Source organism: Scatophagus argus, chromosome 17 (genome assembly GCF_020382885.2).
Source record: "Scatophagus argus isolate fScaArg1 chromosome 17, fScaArg1.pri, whole genome shotgun sequence".
Lineage (NCBI taxonomy): Eukaryota > Metazoa > Chordata > Actinopteri > Scatophagidae > Scatophagus > Scatophagus argus.
Window position 1 is genome coordinate 19,311,832 of NC_058509.1, and position 19,613 is coordinate 19,331,444.

Sequence of the window (19,613 nt, forward strand, 5' to 3'; positions counted from 1 at the left end):
TAACTTTGCTTAGTTCCCCATATTTTTTTCAGTGAAATGCGGACAGCCTGTGCCCTCCCACTTAAACTAAACTGTCACTTTCAGGGGTGAAAACAATAATATAAACACTTAACACAAATCTGCTTAATCTAATAAAACGGCCCTGGTATTATTCCTGAAGCTTGGAGTTTGACATTTTTTGCTGAGAAAATGACAGAACTGTTTTATCTATACTGCATGTAGCAGGTCCAGTAAATAAGATTTTTATAAATGTTTTTATAATCCTGTTTTTGTGGCAATTTTTTTCTCATTAGAGGAAAAATGTAATTAGATACAACTCTTAAGGCAAGGCTTTTGTCTATTTGACACAGATCCTCAAAACAATTTAATGAAATTTCCCAAAATGGTTCTTGGTTGGCAGTTTATCGATAGCAACCCATCAATGTTGTTTCATCTTAAAACGTATGTCGACTGGTGCCAGGGACAATGTCTCAATATCACAATCATCCAGTGATCAGATATTTTCACTGAGCTTGAAAGTTAATCTTGAACCTTGGAAACAATAATTTCTCAAAAAAAAAAAAAAAAAAGAAAATACAAGCTTTTTCTCCAAGTGGAATTTGCTAAATTGTCACAGAGATTTCAGAGGTTCCAGACTAAGATTGTATAATGACACCTGAGATTTCTTCATGTCAGCTGAGCAAAGTCAATCTGCTCAGAAAGATGGCAAAAAACAAAAAAAAAATGTGGTTAAAGCTCAGAAAAAACCTAGTAAGTGGACCTTGGGTTATGATTTTTTGGGCACCATTCTAATCTCTCTGAAATCAGATTAGTTTCAGTGTTATTTCTCTAATCCAGACATACAGATGTTTGATTGATTACCAAAGCTGTCAGGAGAATTAATCAATACAAGACTACACCAGCCATTAGAGTAACCTGAATGAAACTGTAATCAGATTCCACACAATTATATATCAATATGTTTACTAATTATACAAAGAACATTACAATCACCACCTAAGATAAGATTCAAAATGTAACTTCATATCCGTATCTAACAGTCAGCAGAGTAAAGTGTAGATACAAGAAAAAAAGGTAAATGAAACACAAATCTTCTCTATGTTACGTCTTTAATTTCCCATTGGATTGCAATGAAATTATGCCACTTGCAGGTTGAAAAATCAATCAAGGTGAGAAGATGATCCACATCTAAAGACAAACTAAATAGTTGATTAAAGTCAACATGTTTAAACCAAATATTCTTTGTCTGTATAGTTATGATGAAGGTGGACTTGGTATTGGAGAAGAGCCTCCAAAAAGGACAATAAAGGTGGATGAGTACAGGTACGTGTGTTTGTATGAAAAATGCAAGTAAACATCTTATTTGTGCATTTATCAGTTCTTATGTGTCTCTTTAGCTCCTGGAAACTCGTCACTTTGGTCTTAAAAACAGGATCCCTTGTTATATTGGCAGCAACAACAGGCATAAAGATACCATAAAAACAGCACAATCAGGTCTTTGAGGTAGCACACATCACATTAGGAGTTGTAAAAAGAAAAAAAAACAAACAAACAAAGCAATAAATACTCAACCAGACAACTTCACACACAGAAAATTTACAATACATATGAAACTGTTGGACATGCTGTTCTCAAGCTGTCCAAAATCACACCTGAGGTAGACTTGTATAGATTTTTGACAAGACGAGTTCTGTCTTGGTCACGCATAAGAAGCAAACTACAAGAAACAACACAAAACGCTGGGACTGGGACGAAACACAGCATCATACATGGCAGATTAGACGCCATTGTGCTGCAGCATAGTGAGCATTACAGTGAAGTCAAGCACACAATATAGGCTTAATGATCCTTAATGGTGAACATCTTTTGTGTTGTGCATTCAGTGGGCTCCGTCACCAGTCTCCTTTAACACGACTAAGCTAATCTATTATTCTACTCATTATCATGCATCACACATTATGAACACCATATCAACACGTGAAAAAGACACTGGATATGTACAATTAAAAACAACATCGAGGTGACTTTAAGATATAGTGCCCTATTTACGCTGACTTGAAGAAAATGTAAATGGATATCTGCTTTGTCCCTTATGAATACTGGTTTAGGTCAGAGTACGACTGATGTAAACATGTATAATAAAGTCAATATTGTTAATGCTAATGATTAGGAAATAATCATTTGGATGACTTAAGTTGCTTTGGCTGTTTGTGTACTTTTACGTATTAAAGTCATTTTAAGTGAATTTCAGGGCTTATATTGTGGTTAATTGTTTTTATGACTGAGTTTTTGAATGAATCAGCTTTCCTACTCAGTGAGCAGCCCAGCCCACCCCAGAAGATAAAAGGTGATAATAAATGAGTTTTTAAAATAATGCTCAGAATATTTTTTCCATACAGCCAGGCTAACCACTAAGCTTCCCACTAAGCAAGGCTAAGCACACACTGGCTCCAGCTAGCCTAATTTTGTCCTGTTTTGTAATGTACTTGCTGCACTGTTTTGTGAGGCAGAATGGCATAAAGATGTGCACGACTCATTTGGCAGCTTGGTCTGTCTTGGGGCACTCCAATATAGTAAATAACTTAAACATCAAAATGCATCATAAAAGAAACTGGGTCAAAAAGTTCTCCCTGAGTTCAAAATGAAGACGCTAAACAAACTCCATGTTAAACACTGGTGTGCTTTTTCACTGCAGATTTGCAAAACCACATTGTCAGTAGGAAATTAAATTACAATAGAATTGTCAGAATTTGTCAGAAAGAAAAAAGTTGTGCTTTGTAGTACTGAGTTGGTAAAGGTACAAAGATTTTTCTGAAAAAAAAACTGTAATAACAAAAATGTTCAGTCTGCCCCTCAGGGAGAACAACTCTGAATAAATAGTTAATATAAAAGAGATCATATCTATATACATTTAGCAGCTTCACCAATATGAGTGAAGGCAAAAACCTAAAACATTTTCAGCTCCTTCCTTCTGCTTCAGATACAGCTTTCAAGTACAACAACTGAGTAAATATTGTTTAGGTGAAAAAGTCCCTGATACATGAGTGAACATTCCCTTCACATTAATACTGTTTCGTCAACAAAGTCTGACATACAATCAATATTGGTCTTGCATACAAGTTCAAATAAGAAAATGACAACTTGGTCATTAAGACATAAAGTTCACCACTAATGGAAAAAGTAGGACTACTTTTCACAGTACGTGTGGTGAAGTAATGTTGTTTTTAGTGGAATATACCATCTGAAAGCAGCTCTCATAAACCTCTTTGGAAAGTGGAGGTTATGGCACTTATTGTTATGACATTCACTTTTAACCTGAAAATGTTTTCCCATAAAGACAAACACAAATAGTTGTAACAAACTATCTGGCAGCCCAGGATATGTTTCTTTTTTTTTCCCCACTTACATTCACATGTTGGATTGTTTACCTCATGGTTCAAGTTTAGTAATAAAAAAGCATAACAACAATGTTATTTTTGATCATTAACACGGCTGTTTGCTTCTGAGAATAAAGACTGAGGAAAAAAACGGAATGTTATAGAATCAAGTCATATAAAAAAAAGGCTTAATTATCATTGTCATAATTTTATAAAACAGCAAATATGATTATATTGGGAGAATAAAGTTGTCATTTTGCAAGCAAATAAGTCAGAATTTTGTGAGAATGGAGTCGGGTATTACACACGACATGTCATATTTGAAAAGTTGTTGTTCACGACAACTTTTCCCTACACGTATATTCCTGACCTCTCAGTATGTCTCTTTTGTGTATTTCCACACAGGGACCCTCTTCTAATTAGTGCTGTCACTGACCACTGATTGATCCCTCAGGGTATAATCTCGTCAGGTCTTGTTGTGATCCTCCACTCTGAAAGCAAACACAAGGGTTTGACTGATTGACCTGTATTTCTTTTTTTTTTCTTTTTTTTTTTTGTGTCAAGAAAGTAACAGAGAGTGTTTTATTCATAGTGTCTCAAAAAGAGTTAAAGCCTAGCAAGAAATATTAACAAAGTTTATTACGTTTTGCTGTTGTTTATGATATACTGGATACTTTATTGTTGTCATTTGGTTTTAAAAAATCTTTAGCATGAGTGGTGATGCACATTCACTGGCTGCTTTATTAGATACATCTGTCCAATCTAATGCAATCCAATCTGGTCGTATCTGCAATCATCTGCAATACTTGATGCCTATGATGTTAAGTTATTGTCGACGTTTTGATATTTCATTATTTTTTTCATTTCTCATAACAGGAAATGGACAGGTGAAACTAACACCAATAGATAATGATGGATCAGTCTCCAATAAGGTATGCCAACAAACAAATAGCAACACCTAAATAAATTGCAGCATGTTATTAATTGCATGTATTCCATTCCTGTTATGACATGTCAAAACACCTGGTGTCAACTAAAATCTATTATAACCACCCATTCAGATTTTATAGATCATAATGACATACTGTACCTGCAAACCAATGCATCAGTCAAGATCATTCTGGGGCCACTCAGACACACTTTCACACACCCTGCATGCATACAACTGAAAGCCACAAAAGTTTTGAATTAAACTTATTGTTAAAAGGCTCAGATAATGGAGGCACACACACCACGTCAGATCAGTCCACACAGCGACTTTATACCTGTGGCTACGACACGGCTGTACCAACAGTAAGCCTGATTGTTTCCTTCCAAAGCTAAGACACTTATCCAAGGGTGAAAAACAACACAGAGAGGAAAAAAAAGAAAAATCTTCAAAGTGGTCATATATCATAACTCCTACTTTGCGCAATAAATAAAACCCGAGGTAGCGCGTTTTGTATGCAGTGTTCCAGTGGAAAAAAAACCTCACATTCACTAAAAGTTTTCAGAGAGTGAGGCCTGAGAGGTTCCCTGAGAGCCTGGAGACGAATGCTGCTGCTGCTGCTGCTGCTGCTGCTGCATTTTGAGCGGACAGCTGGCCACCATGTGGGAAACACTCTGGCAGAAATGGCACTTTTTCGGCTGTGGTGGCAGCTGACACTCTTTGGCATGATGGCCGGGGCCTCCACAGTTGTAGCATCTAAAATGAACAGAAGAAAGAGAGTTACGTCAGACGGACTGTTGGAATTTTTCATCCCTTACTTTGACACAACTGGCAAATTAAAAAAAAATAAATAAATCATTATTCTCCTTTCAAAGCCGTGTTCAGTCATAATGCCACATTCACCGCTGGCAGGTGAAGCCTCAGATTCAGGTTAGAAACATGTTCTCCCACTGTTTTTAGTGAACATTCATTTCAGTCATTTTTGTGTTACAGGACAGTAATATCACATATCAGCTTCTTCAACAGCCAAACACTAATGGTGAGAAACTTGTGAACACACTGTTGAAACTATTGTTTGTACAAGTTTGCTTAATTAATGCTGTATATTTGACTTTATGACTGAGTTATTTATCACAGAATTCCGTTTTGTCTCCTGTCACACTGACGCAGCTCTGTAAAAAGCGCTGTAAAAAGGGACTTGTTGTTTTGGCTCAAGTGAAGTGCATTCAGTGATTGCATGTCTGTTTTAATATGCTTCAGAAAATAGAATGAAGTAATTGAGGGGAAAAAAACTGTAAAACTTACATAATGTGTGCCTAACACAGTTTTTCTATAGGCATCGAGTCTCCACATCACACTTGTGTTTGAGGAATACTGGATTAGGATCGTCTTCCAAACCGAAGTCATGCTCACAGGCTCCAGCTCTTAAAATCGGATTTTCAATTTTACACTTTCAGCAACAAATGTGAAAACAATTTTCAACTGAAGGGGGACATCAGTACTAAGAACAGTAGAAGCTATGATTAAATTAGCTGCTAACTCCACCATAAACGCTGTCACTTATTATTTGAAATTAGAAAATGCATGTTGAAGTTTTGCAAGTAGCTGATTTTCACTTCAGTGAGTACAAATGTGAAACAAAATGCCATCTTTGAAGCGAAGTGGCGTTCTTAAAATCAACCACTAGAGGACAGCATAACCCAGCTTTAGTTTCAGATCCCTGTGCTGTTAAACCTTATTGTCATACAGCCACCTACTCACATACATCCACAGGGAGTGCAGTCTCAGGGGTGGACAGCTGTTAAGGGAGACTTGGCCTAACCGCTCTCTGTCCCTCAAGGCACAATCTCAGAGATACTATGACGGTAAGACTTAAAACTGGCCTTGTGGTTCTACCGATTGAGATTAAAGGGTGGACCTTGGCTTTGCAGTGTGTTGAAGTCCCTCTTACACTCAAAAATGTGTTCTGCTTCTTGTTCCTTTACTGTAACGATTGAGCTACAGTCTTCAGAATGATTGATTTTATTCGCAGAAGGGGAGAAGTTTGTCTGTGCTCAACTAAAATCATCATTTTACACCACACACCACAGTCATTCATGATCATATGCAACTTACATACATGTGATGTGAATTTAAATCGTCCAGGGCACATAAACTGACAATTGACTTTTCAGTTAAGGAGACATGTTTTGCTAGTACTTAAACTTCTGAAATGAGCAATGAATGTAATGTATGAAATTCTGCATAGGAATTTGTTGTATTTAATTGAACTTTTGGTGGGAAACCCATATCAGACATAGGTTATTCTTCAAAGCAGAATATTTTATTTTATCTGTATTGAAGAGATTAAGATCTCTTTTTCAAGAGAGAAAGAAATATAAAATCCTTCATCATAGCTTCCATATTGTCCAGTCCATAGAGCATGCCTACTAGTAACGTGGTCAAGGTGCTGAAGCCCTCTGCTAATTTCAATGGGGATAATATAATTCAATCATGCAACTCTTCAAGGATCAGATTCTGATAGTCATTTTGCAGGAGCTGTGATACACCAAAAATATATATCCGCCTTTTTACAGTCACTTCTTTCATAATGTATCCGTGTCTTCTAGGTCCTATTTGCATTATGTGATATTGTAATTATACAGTTTGGCCGCTATGTCAAATTGGCTTCAATTGCTGGAGTTCTTCCTGAGGGCTTAGTCTGGAAAGTCCTCTTGATTTGGACAACCTTGATGTTGAACCTCACGAGGTCAAGGAAAGATGTGAAGAAGAATTCACAAGGACTTAGGAAAAGACCACCGCAGTGCTAAGAGATTCCCAGTGCAATTAAAACAGTGTCACAAGATATTATATGACAGCATCATCCGGGGTACACGATACTAAAGGAGATAAGCACATTTCCTTGGCATTTAGAGTATTTGAACAGCTCTTATCACACCTACCACTTAGACGCTTCTAAGTCATTGCACTCAGTTAGGAACCTTCGGATGAACGAAAAGACAATTTGACTGCAGCTTTGGATTCAGCTCTTGTGACAAAGATACAGGGATGTTTTACACTGGGCCTTACTGTCTGAATGTACAGCAAATACACCTGACTTTTTCTAGCATTCTGTTTGCTTAGTATGTCTGAGGAATGTTTATGACCGAACTACTGTGAATGAAATTAAACTGTTTATGCAGAATATGCAATAGGGTTAGAATTAATATCAGAATATTGTTTAATTCTGTTGTCGAGGCAACACTTAACCACAACATGTAAAATACTCTGACAATATTAAACTAAGCTCGCTACTGTTTCTAACTGATCATTTGACAAAGAAAAAAGCCCCTTGATTATCAGTCGCTGATCATTCAAAGGCATTAGAGTCACCGTGTCTGTTGTTATAAAGGCCTTGACATTTGTAAAAATGCAGTTTACACAGTCTGTCATTGAAGAAGAAATGTGTAAGACATTAACAAGATATGATCACACTTTCTATGTATGAATCTCCACATGGAACAATTATCGCTCATCAAGCCGCAATGATCTCCAACTATGTTTTGTATTGTTATTAGTGAATCTATGCTGAGAGGGCTAATGATCAGTAGCTAAGTGAAATCCTGTTGGTGAATTCATTGGGGCAGGATAAATAAGACAAATGGGGCTCAAGCACTGTGCAGCGTGACACAAAGAGACTCTGGCCACTTAAACAGGCAGCCAGAAAACATTGATTTTTTTTGGCATATGGACAACCTGGTTTTCTATGGGACCTGGCTGTTTTCCCGTTTGCTCTCCAGCTGTAGTCAAACAAGTCAGTGAAGAGACTATGGAGCAGCGAAGGCAACGTTGCCTGTCAACATTGCCTCCACTCCCTTCTATTGATAGCCTGTACGTCTGCTGGTGGCTGATGGCTGATGACAGTGGCCCCTTGCTGAGTGGCCCTGCGCTGATACTATCTGACAATAACGCAGATGCGGCTAAATTTCTAATGAATGTGAGTCTGTTTTTCTGTCGGTACGAGAAATACATCTTTAGAGTTTTTTTAGCTCCACTAGCATTTAGCATTAAGTGTCTGTGTGCTGCTTGGTGCTGAGCAGGAAGTGGAAAACAGCTTCCTGCTGATGCTGGAACTCAAGTTGGTGAGAGCGTTGACAGTGAACCAAAACAGTGAGGTGATATGTGCCAAAAACACTGCACATCTGAAGGGAGGTGCATAGCTAGTAATTACACTGGTTACAAATATATAGCTTCTATAGGACAGTGCATGTGAGATTGACTTAAAATAAACTTCAGAGTGTGCGTTCATGGTCGCTCAGTGCAGCAGTGTGGCTCACTGATGTGGTTTCAATAGTTCTTGGACAACAAAGGAGCTCTATGGCACAGAGGAAAGATATATCTAGGCTTTGATACACAGTACTTGTTAGTAGGACACATTCATTGTTGGTTTGGGCATTTCTGTGGGATTTGTTAAAGATATACAAAGAAATAATAACAAATTTGTTTTAAAGCAGCAAAATTCAGTCAGTGAGATAAGAGTGATGAAACCCAGACTGAGCCCTGGATCACCTCACAGCCAGCGACCACTTCCTTCCTCTCTCTCTTTCCTCCCAGCCCCCCATCAGGGCTCAGTATTGATCAGCGTGGCAACGACAGTGGGAGAGGGAGCTCCTTTGTTTCAGTACTACTATGACCTCTGAACCCTGACCCCCCTGCTCACTTGGAACCCCTCCTCCTAACCTCCCCTCTGCCTCATTTGCACACCACATCCCATTGTTGCTATGGTGATGACCTCCGACCTCTCTCAGGCACCTACATCTGTTATCAATTAAATGGATAGGATCCTTTCCTCCTCAGAATACAACATTTATGTTTGGGAGAAAAGAGAGAACATGTGAATGCAATCAAACATATAGCGGATACTTCAAGAGAGGAAGTTGCAGGGTTATTCTTATCGCTGCCCACCATGATGAATGAAGTTCAACTTAATAAGATGGTATCACATTAATAACTTTGTCAGATCTTAATTGCCTACAATCTGAAAATCCATCTCCGTTTCTCTTCACTGCAACATTCAAGTTTTGGAACCAGTGATAAGTAGAAACATCTGAATACAATCCATTCCAGCAGGTATTTAAAGACAGGAAGATGTGGGATTCATTTTATCACTGCCAGCCATGATTAATATGCTCGAATCTGCAAGATGCTATCAAATTAATAACCTCACTGCATCTTAACTACCCAAACAAGCTTCAAAGACAAACAGAGCAATTTCAAATAAATTACAGTTTCCTACAGTGGTGTTCGTTTTAGGTTCATTTATAGTGTTTAAGTTTGGTAACAGAGAGATAAACTTTGAACTGATGAAGGTACAATGTGGTCTGTGGCCAGAACAGAGGCCGACTGATGGAGCACTGGGGGTTGAAGAATCCTAAAGAGATCAAACTATCTATTGATCCAGCTCAGCCTGCTACAACACAAAGAACTAGCAGCTAGTCATGAAAATACTTTTTTGTTTGTCAAAGTTCTTTTTCGCTCTAGACCCAATTTTTCATCAGCGAGATGACATATGGACATCACTTGAAAAAGTATGAAAAATAGCAACGCTATGAAAGTCTCCCTCTCATCAGATACCTTTTTGTCTGTATTTTCATTTTCCTAGGTTTTTGGCTATGTCAGCTTCTTTCTGATGCAAATCAACTTGTTTCTGTTATTTCCTAGTTGGTAAAATTTTGCCTTATTGCTAACAGAATGGAAATACTTTGCAACAGAGGAAGAGATAATTGTAGATTTCAAGTTATTGTGTCCTTTTCTCAAGTTACGATTAAAATAAGAATATTTACACCTTTACACTGGTTTTGTAATCATTCATCATCCAATCACAGCAACTAAATCATGTACATTTTCCCTCTATTTTCAAAAATTATGTAGTTACGTATTATGTAAAGTTAGGTTAGGGTTGGACCCCCTTTTGCTTTCAGAACTGCCTTAATCCTTCATGGCATAGATTCAACAAGGTACTGGAAACATTCCTCAGAGAGTTTGGTCCATATTGACATGATAGCATCACACAGTTGCTGCAGATTTGTCAGCTGTACATCCATGATGCGAATCTCCCGTTCCACCGCATCCCAAAAGTGCTCTATTGGATTGAGATCTGGTGACTGTGGAGGCCATTTGAGTACAATGAACTCATTGTCATGTTCAAGAAACCAGTCAGGGATGATTCTAGCTTTATGACATGGCGTATTATCCTTCTGGAAGTAGCCAGAAGATGGGTACACTGTGGTCATAAAGGGATGGACATAGTACAACAATACTCAGGTAGGCATTGCAACAATGCTCAATTGGTACTAAGGGGCCCAAAGAGTGCCAAGAAAATATCCCCCACACCATTACACCACCAGCCTGAACCACTGATACGAGGCAGGATGGATCCATGCTTTCATGTTGTTGACGCCAAATTCTGACCCTACCATCCGAATGTCGCAGCAGAAATCGAGACTCATCAGACCAGGCAACGTTTTTCCAGTTTTCTATTGTCCAATTTCGGTGAGCCTGTGCGAATTGTTTCCTGTTCTGACAGGAGTGGCACCCGGTGTGGTCTTCTGCTGCTGTAGCCCATCTGTCTCAAGGTTTGACGTGTTGTGCATTCAGAGATGCTCTTCTGCATACCTTGGTTGTAACGAGTGGTTATTTAAGTTACTGTGCCTTTCTATCAGCTCGAACCAGTCTGGCCATTCTCCTCTGACCTCTGGCATCAACAAGGCATTTTCGCCCACAGAACTGCCGCTCACTGGATATTTTCTCTTTTTCGGACCATTCTCTGTAAACCCTAGAGATGGTTGTGCATGAAAATCCCAATAGATCGGCAGTTTCTGAAATACTCAGACCAGTCCGTCTGGCACCAACAACCATGGCACGTTCAAAGTCACTTAAATCACCTTTCTTCTCCATTCTGATGCTCTGTTTGAACTGCAGCAGATCGTCTTGACCATGTCTACATGGTTAAATGCATTGAGTTGTTGCCATGTGATTGGCTGATTAGAAATTTGAGTTAACGAGCAGTTGGGCAGGTGTGCCTAATAAAGTGGCCAGTGAGTGTAGTCTTGTGTTGACGGCATTTCCCTGACTGTGTTCAAACTTACATACATTGAAATACAGTCACCAGTCAGCTACAAATCGCATGTGAATGTCTGGACTTACCTGTCACCCTTGGAGCGTCGTTTCTGGGCACTCTTTGGTCTTCTCTCACTGCCCAGACATGGTGCTCCATTGGGCCCAGTAACTCGGACAGACTCCAGCCCTTTAGATGACTTCTTAAAGGTGAACTCCACAGCCTCGCCTTCCCTGAGGCTGCGGAAGCCCTCCATGTGCAGTTTGCTCTGTTATTAGAAGAGAATGAAGAATGGGATTTAAGCAGTTTCCATGGATGGGGGTATCAAAGATTCCTCCAGGATTCTTGGGGGTTTTGTGAGAACTTGTATCAAAACCTTTTCAGACCCACAATTTCACTATTTCGGCTCACTCTCAAAACTTTCATTCACAACATTTTAGTGGCAGCAGGCAGCTGTTGCAAACAAAAAATGTTTTAAGAACCCACTGTACAAGACCTGCTCAGCAGACAGACATAGTTAGAGGGCAGCTGGTGAACTTAATGGAATACTTAGCAGCTAAGGAACCAGGTATTTCCCTCACAAACTGGTTGAGACCAAAAACAGAAAAAACATTTACTGTGTTTTTTTTAAGTCGGGTGTTATTTTGCCAATTTCTAACTAGACAAATACAGTTGTTCAGAGGGCAAAATAGATAGCAGCTTTTCACTTTTGGTCCACTTTTGATTTGACTGTACGTTTGAGATAATCTCTGTAAATGCTGCACAAACAGAAATGTGTAGCCACTCTGTCAGGGAACCCTCGGATCTCTCATAAAAATCCAATCCTTTTGACAGCCCTGTTAAAACATCAATGCTTTCAAAAACCCTTCCTCCCCTTGTGTGTCTGCGACCAAACCTCCAAAGCATTCCTCACTACAACCCCCCCCCCCTTCTTCTTCCTCAGCACCACAACCTACATGCAGCCACAGACTCTCCAAAATGAGTCCATCTGGTCAAGTCTCCAGATGACCATTACACTGAAGGATGCAGGGCAATAACACAGGGGAGGAGTGCATTCCTGGGATAGCTATCATACGAGGTGGCAAGAATGTATGTATCCTGAGAAGAATAAATCACCAAAGAGTTCATATACTCTTGATCTTTAACTAATCAGCTTTTCAACTGTACTATAAAAAAATAGATGAACTACCACACAGCTAACATGCCAAACACCTGACATGTCTTCATATCAAATGACCAAACAAGTCAATTGCCATTGCCTCCAAAATTTACATATATGACCATTCCCAAAACAACATACCATAGGTAGCACCGTGAAGTGGTTACAGCTGGATTGGGTTTGGGAATAGATCTTGGTTTGGATTAAAATAAGTGTGCAGTGAGCAGTAAGATGGTGGCAGAGACAGCTCAAAACGCCCCAGCTTCAGAAAACATTTCTTTTAAATAAACAAACAACCTAATCTCCATCATAAAAGATATTTTTCTGGCCTAGAATAAACAGAAAGGGTTAATATTAGTGGTGTTGTTGCACATTATCAGATACATTCTTGTTGGCATAAGATGTTACCATAGGTAGACATATTGTTTGTTATTACTGTTTATTTATTAAACAGTAATGATGTGACAGCCAAGACTTCTGAGGTCCATTAACCTTGATAGAGGTCTTTTTCAATCAGTGACTCTCTCAAACAGCCATAAATGTGTCTCTGATGACTGTGTCTTTCCAGCAAACACAGTAGCTGCTCATACCTGGTCAGTTTCATGCCCCCTGCGTCGTCACATACTACAAAGCTACAAGGCCCCAGCTCGTACAGACGTTTGCTTCCCATGCACCCCACTCATCTGTAAGACTTCTAAAATATGTTGTGGGTGTAGGGGTCAAGTGGACTTCAAGGGGTCAGTATGCTTCAAACAAAATGGTTGTTGCATTGTCAAACTTCCTGAGACCCCCTGCAATTTTTAGGTGTGAAAGCAGGCAGGGTTTGAACCCTCCCCAGCTCTCTTTTTTAATTCTTCACACAACTACTGCCCATTTAATGTGAAGAACCAAAGGCAACACCACTTTTTTGCTTTTGAGAAGCAACTGTTTGATAGTGCCCATCTTTGCCATTTGTAGACTACAACGATAGGCAGAACACATGGAGTTCTTGGAGAAAGATTGAAGTTTGAGGTAGTCACAAGGCACTTTGTCGCCTTCCAAACAGGTATTAACATTTCAGCCTGGTCAGACAATGCACACTGTGCAACCTAGTTTGTCTGTTTGAAGCATACTGGGGCCTCAAGTTATGTCAAAGTCTCTACATGTTATGTCACCAGAACCTTCAAAAATGCTGTACTTCAAATTTGTCTCCCAATTTAATTTCTAATATTTCTTGGTCTTTTAACAATAATCTCCCATCTGATCAAACCTCAGCATATCAAAACAAGCTTGAACAGGACCTTTATCCCTTTTCTTTCATCAGAAGATTTACAGCAACACAGGGGCAGGTAACTTGAGAAGAGGTCTGAGTCAAAAGGCTCCACATGGGAGGTGGGACTGAAGCTCGGGGTTGGGTGGGCTCCCTGATGCTTTAATGACTTTATAACAGGAAGCAGGGCTGTACGGGGAGAGAAATGAGCCTTGTTTTCTCTACTTTAGCCTCTAACCTCTTTTAAATAGAAATGTTTGAGGTCTAGCCCCCCCCACACCCCACCCCTCTACAAGTTCTCCAGTAAATATTTGTCTGTGAGGTGAAGTGAGTGGTTGAGTGGCTGTACTGACTCTGGCATGGTTGACTTTAAGATGTGTTAATCCTCAGGTAATTTTACACAAAAACACATCTGCTTACATGCTGCTTTTGACTGATGTTGCCTCACATTGAAAAACAAGAAAGAGACAGATCTTCATGTTTCAGCATTGTAGGTCACAGGGACTTAAATGATAAACTCATTATACAAACATTTGCCAATTTTCTGTAGATCTCAGCATTAGATACAATGTTTCTCTTGAGGTGCTCAAAACACCAATAAAGTCTATATGAAAACCTCAGCAACAATGTCTCCTTCCAGAAAATACGAAGGAACTACACTGTATCACTGCGCAAAAGGGCACATACATCTACTTGTGACTGGGTGGGAAGTAAATATTAATGATGTCCTTCTCAACTGTAATGTTAGATAACTTATTTAGCTTGGTTAGCTGGCCTCTCATTCATGAGTAAATGGATGCTTCTTTCTGCACAGTGATAGCGTGTAGATGGGTAGAAAGAAAATGGTTCCTACATGAAACTGCTCGCAACAAGGTCTATGGATTATCTTGAGTACCTCTTGAGAGATATTTGAGTTTTTCAAATGTATTTTTATGCTTTGAGAACCACAAGCAAGGTGCCATCCAGTTCTGTTATATTCAAGATAAGGCATATCTACAGTCAATATCACCCAAACTCTGAAACTCACACCAAAACAATCTGGATGGATGAATAGCACTGCAGGTAAGAGAACTAAAAAATGTATTTTTTGATTTTAGGGTGAACTGTTCCTTTAAAGGTTACACTAAGGAGCATAAGACTATAAAACCTTAAATAATGCATGTGTCATTATTTATGTGTAAGACTTTTTGGGTATTCAATTGTCAATAATCAGGAACTTGAAAATAACTAAATATATTTTATAATATATTTTGCCCACACAAGCTTATCTGTTATAATTTAGAAGGCACTATACTGTGACTGTATTTATGAAGATGCATTGTCTTCTTTTAGCATGTAGCCTACTTTTGGAAGCACACTTTTTGAAAGGACTAAGGCAAAGTATACATTTGTATTATACTTGCATGGTAGCATTTTATTGTGATGTTATTGGTAGGTCTTTTAAATTAATATTTTGAATATAACAATGCAAGATTGTAACATACTGTGATGTGAAAGATTAATACAAATAAGAGTAGCTGATGCAGAAATGTAAAATAGTGATATTGTACGGTTTACAGACTGCCACACTTGCATAAATCAGTGCCCCACTTGTGCCCCCCCAGGTCAGAGAAGTCTTGATACGCCACTGTTGTTTCCCCTCAGGACAGCTCAGGAGCGCCTCCTCAGAGCACAGCACCTGATACCGTGATAAGCAGCAGCATCTCACCTGATGGACGAAGACGTCGAGAGGCTCCTCCAGAGGAACTCCGTCCCTGCTGCTCATGGACAGGAAGCCGAAGCCCATCCGCATGTTGAACCACTTGCAGACTCCGCTGCCCCGGGACGGACCCGGGGCCTCCTCCTCGCTCAGCGCACTGCCTCCTGCACAGGAGACGGAGAAACAACAGTGACGATCTACCGCACGCGCCTGACGTTTTGCGTAATGGCCCGAGCGAAAAGAAAAAAAAAGCAATATAGCAGGGCCTGTACTGCTGATATTACAAAAAGATTTTCTTGGATTACTTTGTGACAGAAAAAACAGAAAGAAAAAAAGAAGTTAAAAAATGGGTGTAGCCAATGTTCACTCCCTTTACTAGTCAAACTGCAGATTATTTTCCCGGTTACCAATTAATTTCAAATGGGAGAAAACAGCAACAAAGGCCTGTTACAATTTCCCAGAGCCAAGGATACCATAGTTTTGTCCGACCAGAAACAGAAACATCGCAGTCTATTCGGTTTACTGTCACAGAAGACTTAAGATTCACATTTGAGAAGCAGAAATAAATCAGCTTTAGGCATTTTGCTTTAAAAAAATGACTTGCTCTATGACTTTTCTTAAACCCAATAGTGACATAATTAAAGTAAGTTAATCAGTAAATTAACGACAGTAAAGGATGCTATTAAAACAAATCTGTAAATAAACATTTTTTTCCTCAACTACGATGATTATAATAAACTCAGTATTTTATTCACTATTCGTACGATATTTTAGGCTATTTATTTAAATGGATTCATTCACATATTTTTTCTCAAATACGCACTACAGCAAATTAAGCACATATCGCATTCGGGTTTCTCTTTTTTTATATATCTGTGCGCGCGTGAACTAACTACCAGCAGGCCTTCAAAATAAAATGTATCTTCCTTTTGTCGACATTAAAATCAATAAGCAGCTCTGTCTTTTAAACTACTCCACAGATTCTGGAACACCAGTAAAAGCTGGACGTCTTACTAAATGGTCGTTTGAGGTCTACCTGTGAAACTGTGGTTGGAAGCGGAGCCCATCCCGCCGCTCTGAGCCACTTATCCCCGGCCCCGGAGCTCACTGAGCGGCCGCCAGCCCTTCACACCTCCCTTCTACCTCCACATCAACAAAGGCATGCCTTTCCTCCCCAAACAACACATATATCTGAGCTGAGCACCACCCAGGAGCCTCAGAAAGGAGAGAAAAAGACAATGCAAGAGGAAGAAAAGCCAGTCCTCCTCTCTTCTATTCTCTTCTTCCTTCCCTCTTTCAGAGCATCTGCAAAGAGGATCTCCATACCTTCTGCCATGGTGAGAGGTCTCCACAGCCTCCTGCAGACACAGCTCCGGCCCACAAAAATATCACACGAAATGAGTTAAATGCATGTTGGACGTGTGTGTGTGTGTGTGTGTGTGTGTGAGAGAGAGAGACTATATGTGTAATCCTCCAGTCGAAAGAGTGCCTTCTCCCCGCTTCCTGCTCTCTTCTTGCACAATATGCAGAAGTCCACTGACCCTCCTACCACTAGTAACCCCCACCACACACACACACACACACACACACACACACACCAAACGCGCGCATGGGCTGTCACCACGCACGTGCACATACATACATACACACACACCAGCACCTTTTCGGTAAAGTCCACGTGATTTCCAGTCGCAGATAAATCACACATGTCCAATAGGATAGAGAGCCAAAACAACTGGCAAAATGACCAATTAGAGCCTTGAACAATGCAGCATTAACGTGACACACACACACACACACACACACACACACAGTCGTGTTTCCATCACTTTTTATACGTAGACTTACGTTCATTTCCTGGCGGCTTAAGCACCACCTAACCGTAACAATAAACGTTACTTTCCTTAGTATCCAATATTGAACAATACATATAATCCAATGAATTTGTTTCAAAATAAACTTGCTCGAACATATTACGCCGTGAAACATGCAAATTCTCACATTTTTAGAGTTTATATTCGACAAGAAAATAACATAAAAGAGAAACGCACGTGTTCAAAAACAGAATGGTATTTTTACTGCTCTTTTTTTTTCTCCAATCAATCATTTTGGACATGATTTAAACCAATGTAACTGTGGTGATCATGATGGTGTTACATGTGTCGAGACATAAAATGACTCACGCTCAGTGTAACTTAAGTAAAATGTATTTTCTTTGAGAAGTTACGGAAAGATAAGTAGTTTCAGGAGTGGCAGAGTCAAATCAAAGTCACGGCAGACATTTGATATCACAGCCACTTTTTTAACCTTACTACTACTAAGGTCACGTGAAGTGTGGCTTGCTTATATCTATTTTAATAAGAAGTAAGTAAGATCTTTTTTTTTAGAAATCTTTAGAGAAATTAATGGATTGAAAATTATTTTTAATTAATTATCTGCCCTGATGATAGGCTTTTTAAAAGTGAAAAGTCAACTGGAAATGGAACTGGAGAAATTTGTTTCTAACTGTTGAAAATCCCCAAAACTGTGCAGATAATAATACAATTCAGTATTGGAAAGTAAGTACATTTACTCAAATACACTACTTACTGTAAGTGCAATTATGGTGTATTTCTAGTTTACTTGAATATTGTCCAATTTTTACTACTGCTACTTTATACTTCTACTGCACTACATTTCAGAGGCAAATGTTTTACTATGCTGTTTACTATACTACAGTCCATTAACTTCTCAATTAATTTATTCCAAATCTGAGTCAATTTCTTCAATACCTAAAATAAAATAACCTCATCTTTAAAATATCATGTGGATCTTTAAATGAATTTATGCTGAGATTCTGCCATGTTTCAAGTTTATGAGTTTTTAAAGGTTTTCACTTTATGAGTTTTGAGGACCTCCTGTCTACCCGAACAACACCTTAAATTAATAACAACTTTAATGAATAGGTGAAATATTTCCAATTGTTCCTTAAATTAAAGGGTCAGCTTTCACCTTTTCAAATGAAAGAACAAATTCAAGGACCTTATGATGAAGACATTTTTCACTGTTAAATAATAAGTGTATTTTATAGGATCGTTGCTTTATTGATTTAAATTGTCTTCTATCATGATTTTCTGTATATCGAACAAAGTATTTGACATACAAAGTTGTTGCTCCTGAATGCTCTCCACATAAACTGTATGGGAACATTAATGGGAACTGGTGCAGCATTTATGTTGTCCAAGATACTTACACAAACTAATAGCTGTCATTTGGACACCAGATGGTATCTCTAGCTTTTTCTTTCAGGATGAATCACATTCGATGCAGATGAAATTAAGCTGCTTTTTGCATTGTTTCTGCTGAGGTGATTCACGTCCACCTGTTACACTTTGGAAAAAGACATACGGTGGCCTGTTGGACTCATTCACTTACACTCATTAATAAATAATTAGTTGCTTTCAAGCTGCTGTATAGGACCACAAACCTCCTCTCATCAGTGCTGAGTCACAGAACTTCCTGTGAGGACACACACCCGCAAGCATGCATGCACACACATGTAACACACACACACACACACACACACACAGACACTCACATCTAGGCATTGCATATTTGCAGAGATAATGAGCTAAAACCAGCGGTTTTTGCAGATTTTCTGTGAACAAGTGTAGCTTGTAGCTTGACTACACATTTTGTGTGTGTATGTGTTGCCTGATGAAAATCAAATGACTGCTTCCATTCATGCGTTTAATAGTCCAGCCAGAAGCCTTCTGAAAGTCACCATGGAAATGGAAAGGCTCAGCGGCCGCTGGACAACAAAACAGGCCACCCTAAGGTGACCCGGGTCACCAAGAGGGACTTGTGGGAACAAAGCCTTGGCACGCGTTTGTTCAGCAACCATGACTGAATCAACACACACACACACACGTAGAAACATCCATACACGGTGGGGGAAAATAAGCAGCGACCCCATGGGATGCCTGTCAGCTCACCTTTCACCTCTCCTCCAGAGGGAAATCAATCAGTGAACCTAATCAATAACAAATCTATGAAGCGCTGCCTTGTTGTGACAGATATCATTCCCACAACAAGCCTCTAGGTAACAGGGATGTGCAAGGAATTC

At 39.2% G+C, this 19,613-nt stretch overlaps 1 protein-coding gene across 2 annotated transcripts; it reads right to left on the minus strand.

Annotated features, from left to right (window-relative positions):
- Window positions 1–2,235: 2,235 nt before the first annotated feature.
- Window positions 2,236–17,343, minus strand: LOC124075114 (protein lin-28 homolog A-like). Of its 2 annotated transcripts, XR_006845954.1 has the most exons (5): window positions 16,835–17,343; window positions 15,518–15,672; window positions 11,491–11,669; window positions 4,468–5,061; window positions 2,236–3,868 (listed from the first exon to the last, which is right to left on the minus strand). XR_006845954.1 is itself a non-coding variant. In XM_046418526.1 (4 exons), exons 1-4 carry the CDS (start codon window positions 16,842–16,844, stop codon window positions 4,857–4,859), a joined length of 549 nt encoding a protein of 182 aa, XP_046274482.1. In that variant the 5' UTR covers window positions 16,845–17,343; the 3' UTR covers window positions 2,236–4,856. The 2 variants fall into 2 exon arrangements, 1 of the variants encoding a protein (XP_046274482.1); XM_046418526.1 differs by having other exon boundaries at window positions 2,236–5,061.
- Between the last annotated feature and the right edge of the window lie 2,270 nt (window positions 17,344–19,613).

Coding starts and splice junctions, on each gene's coding strand:
- LOC124075114 (XM_046418526.1), bottom strand. Junction 11,670..15,517: donor TCGACGTCTTCGTCCATCAG/GTGAGATGCTGC, acceptor TTCTAATAACAG/AGCAAACTGCACATGGAGGG. Junction 5,062..11,490: donor CGACGCTCCAAGGGTGACAG/GTAAGTCCAGAC, acceptor TGTTCATTTTAG/ATGCTACAACTGTGGAGGCC.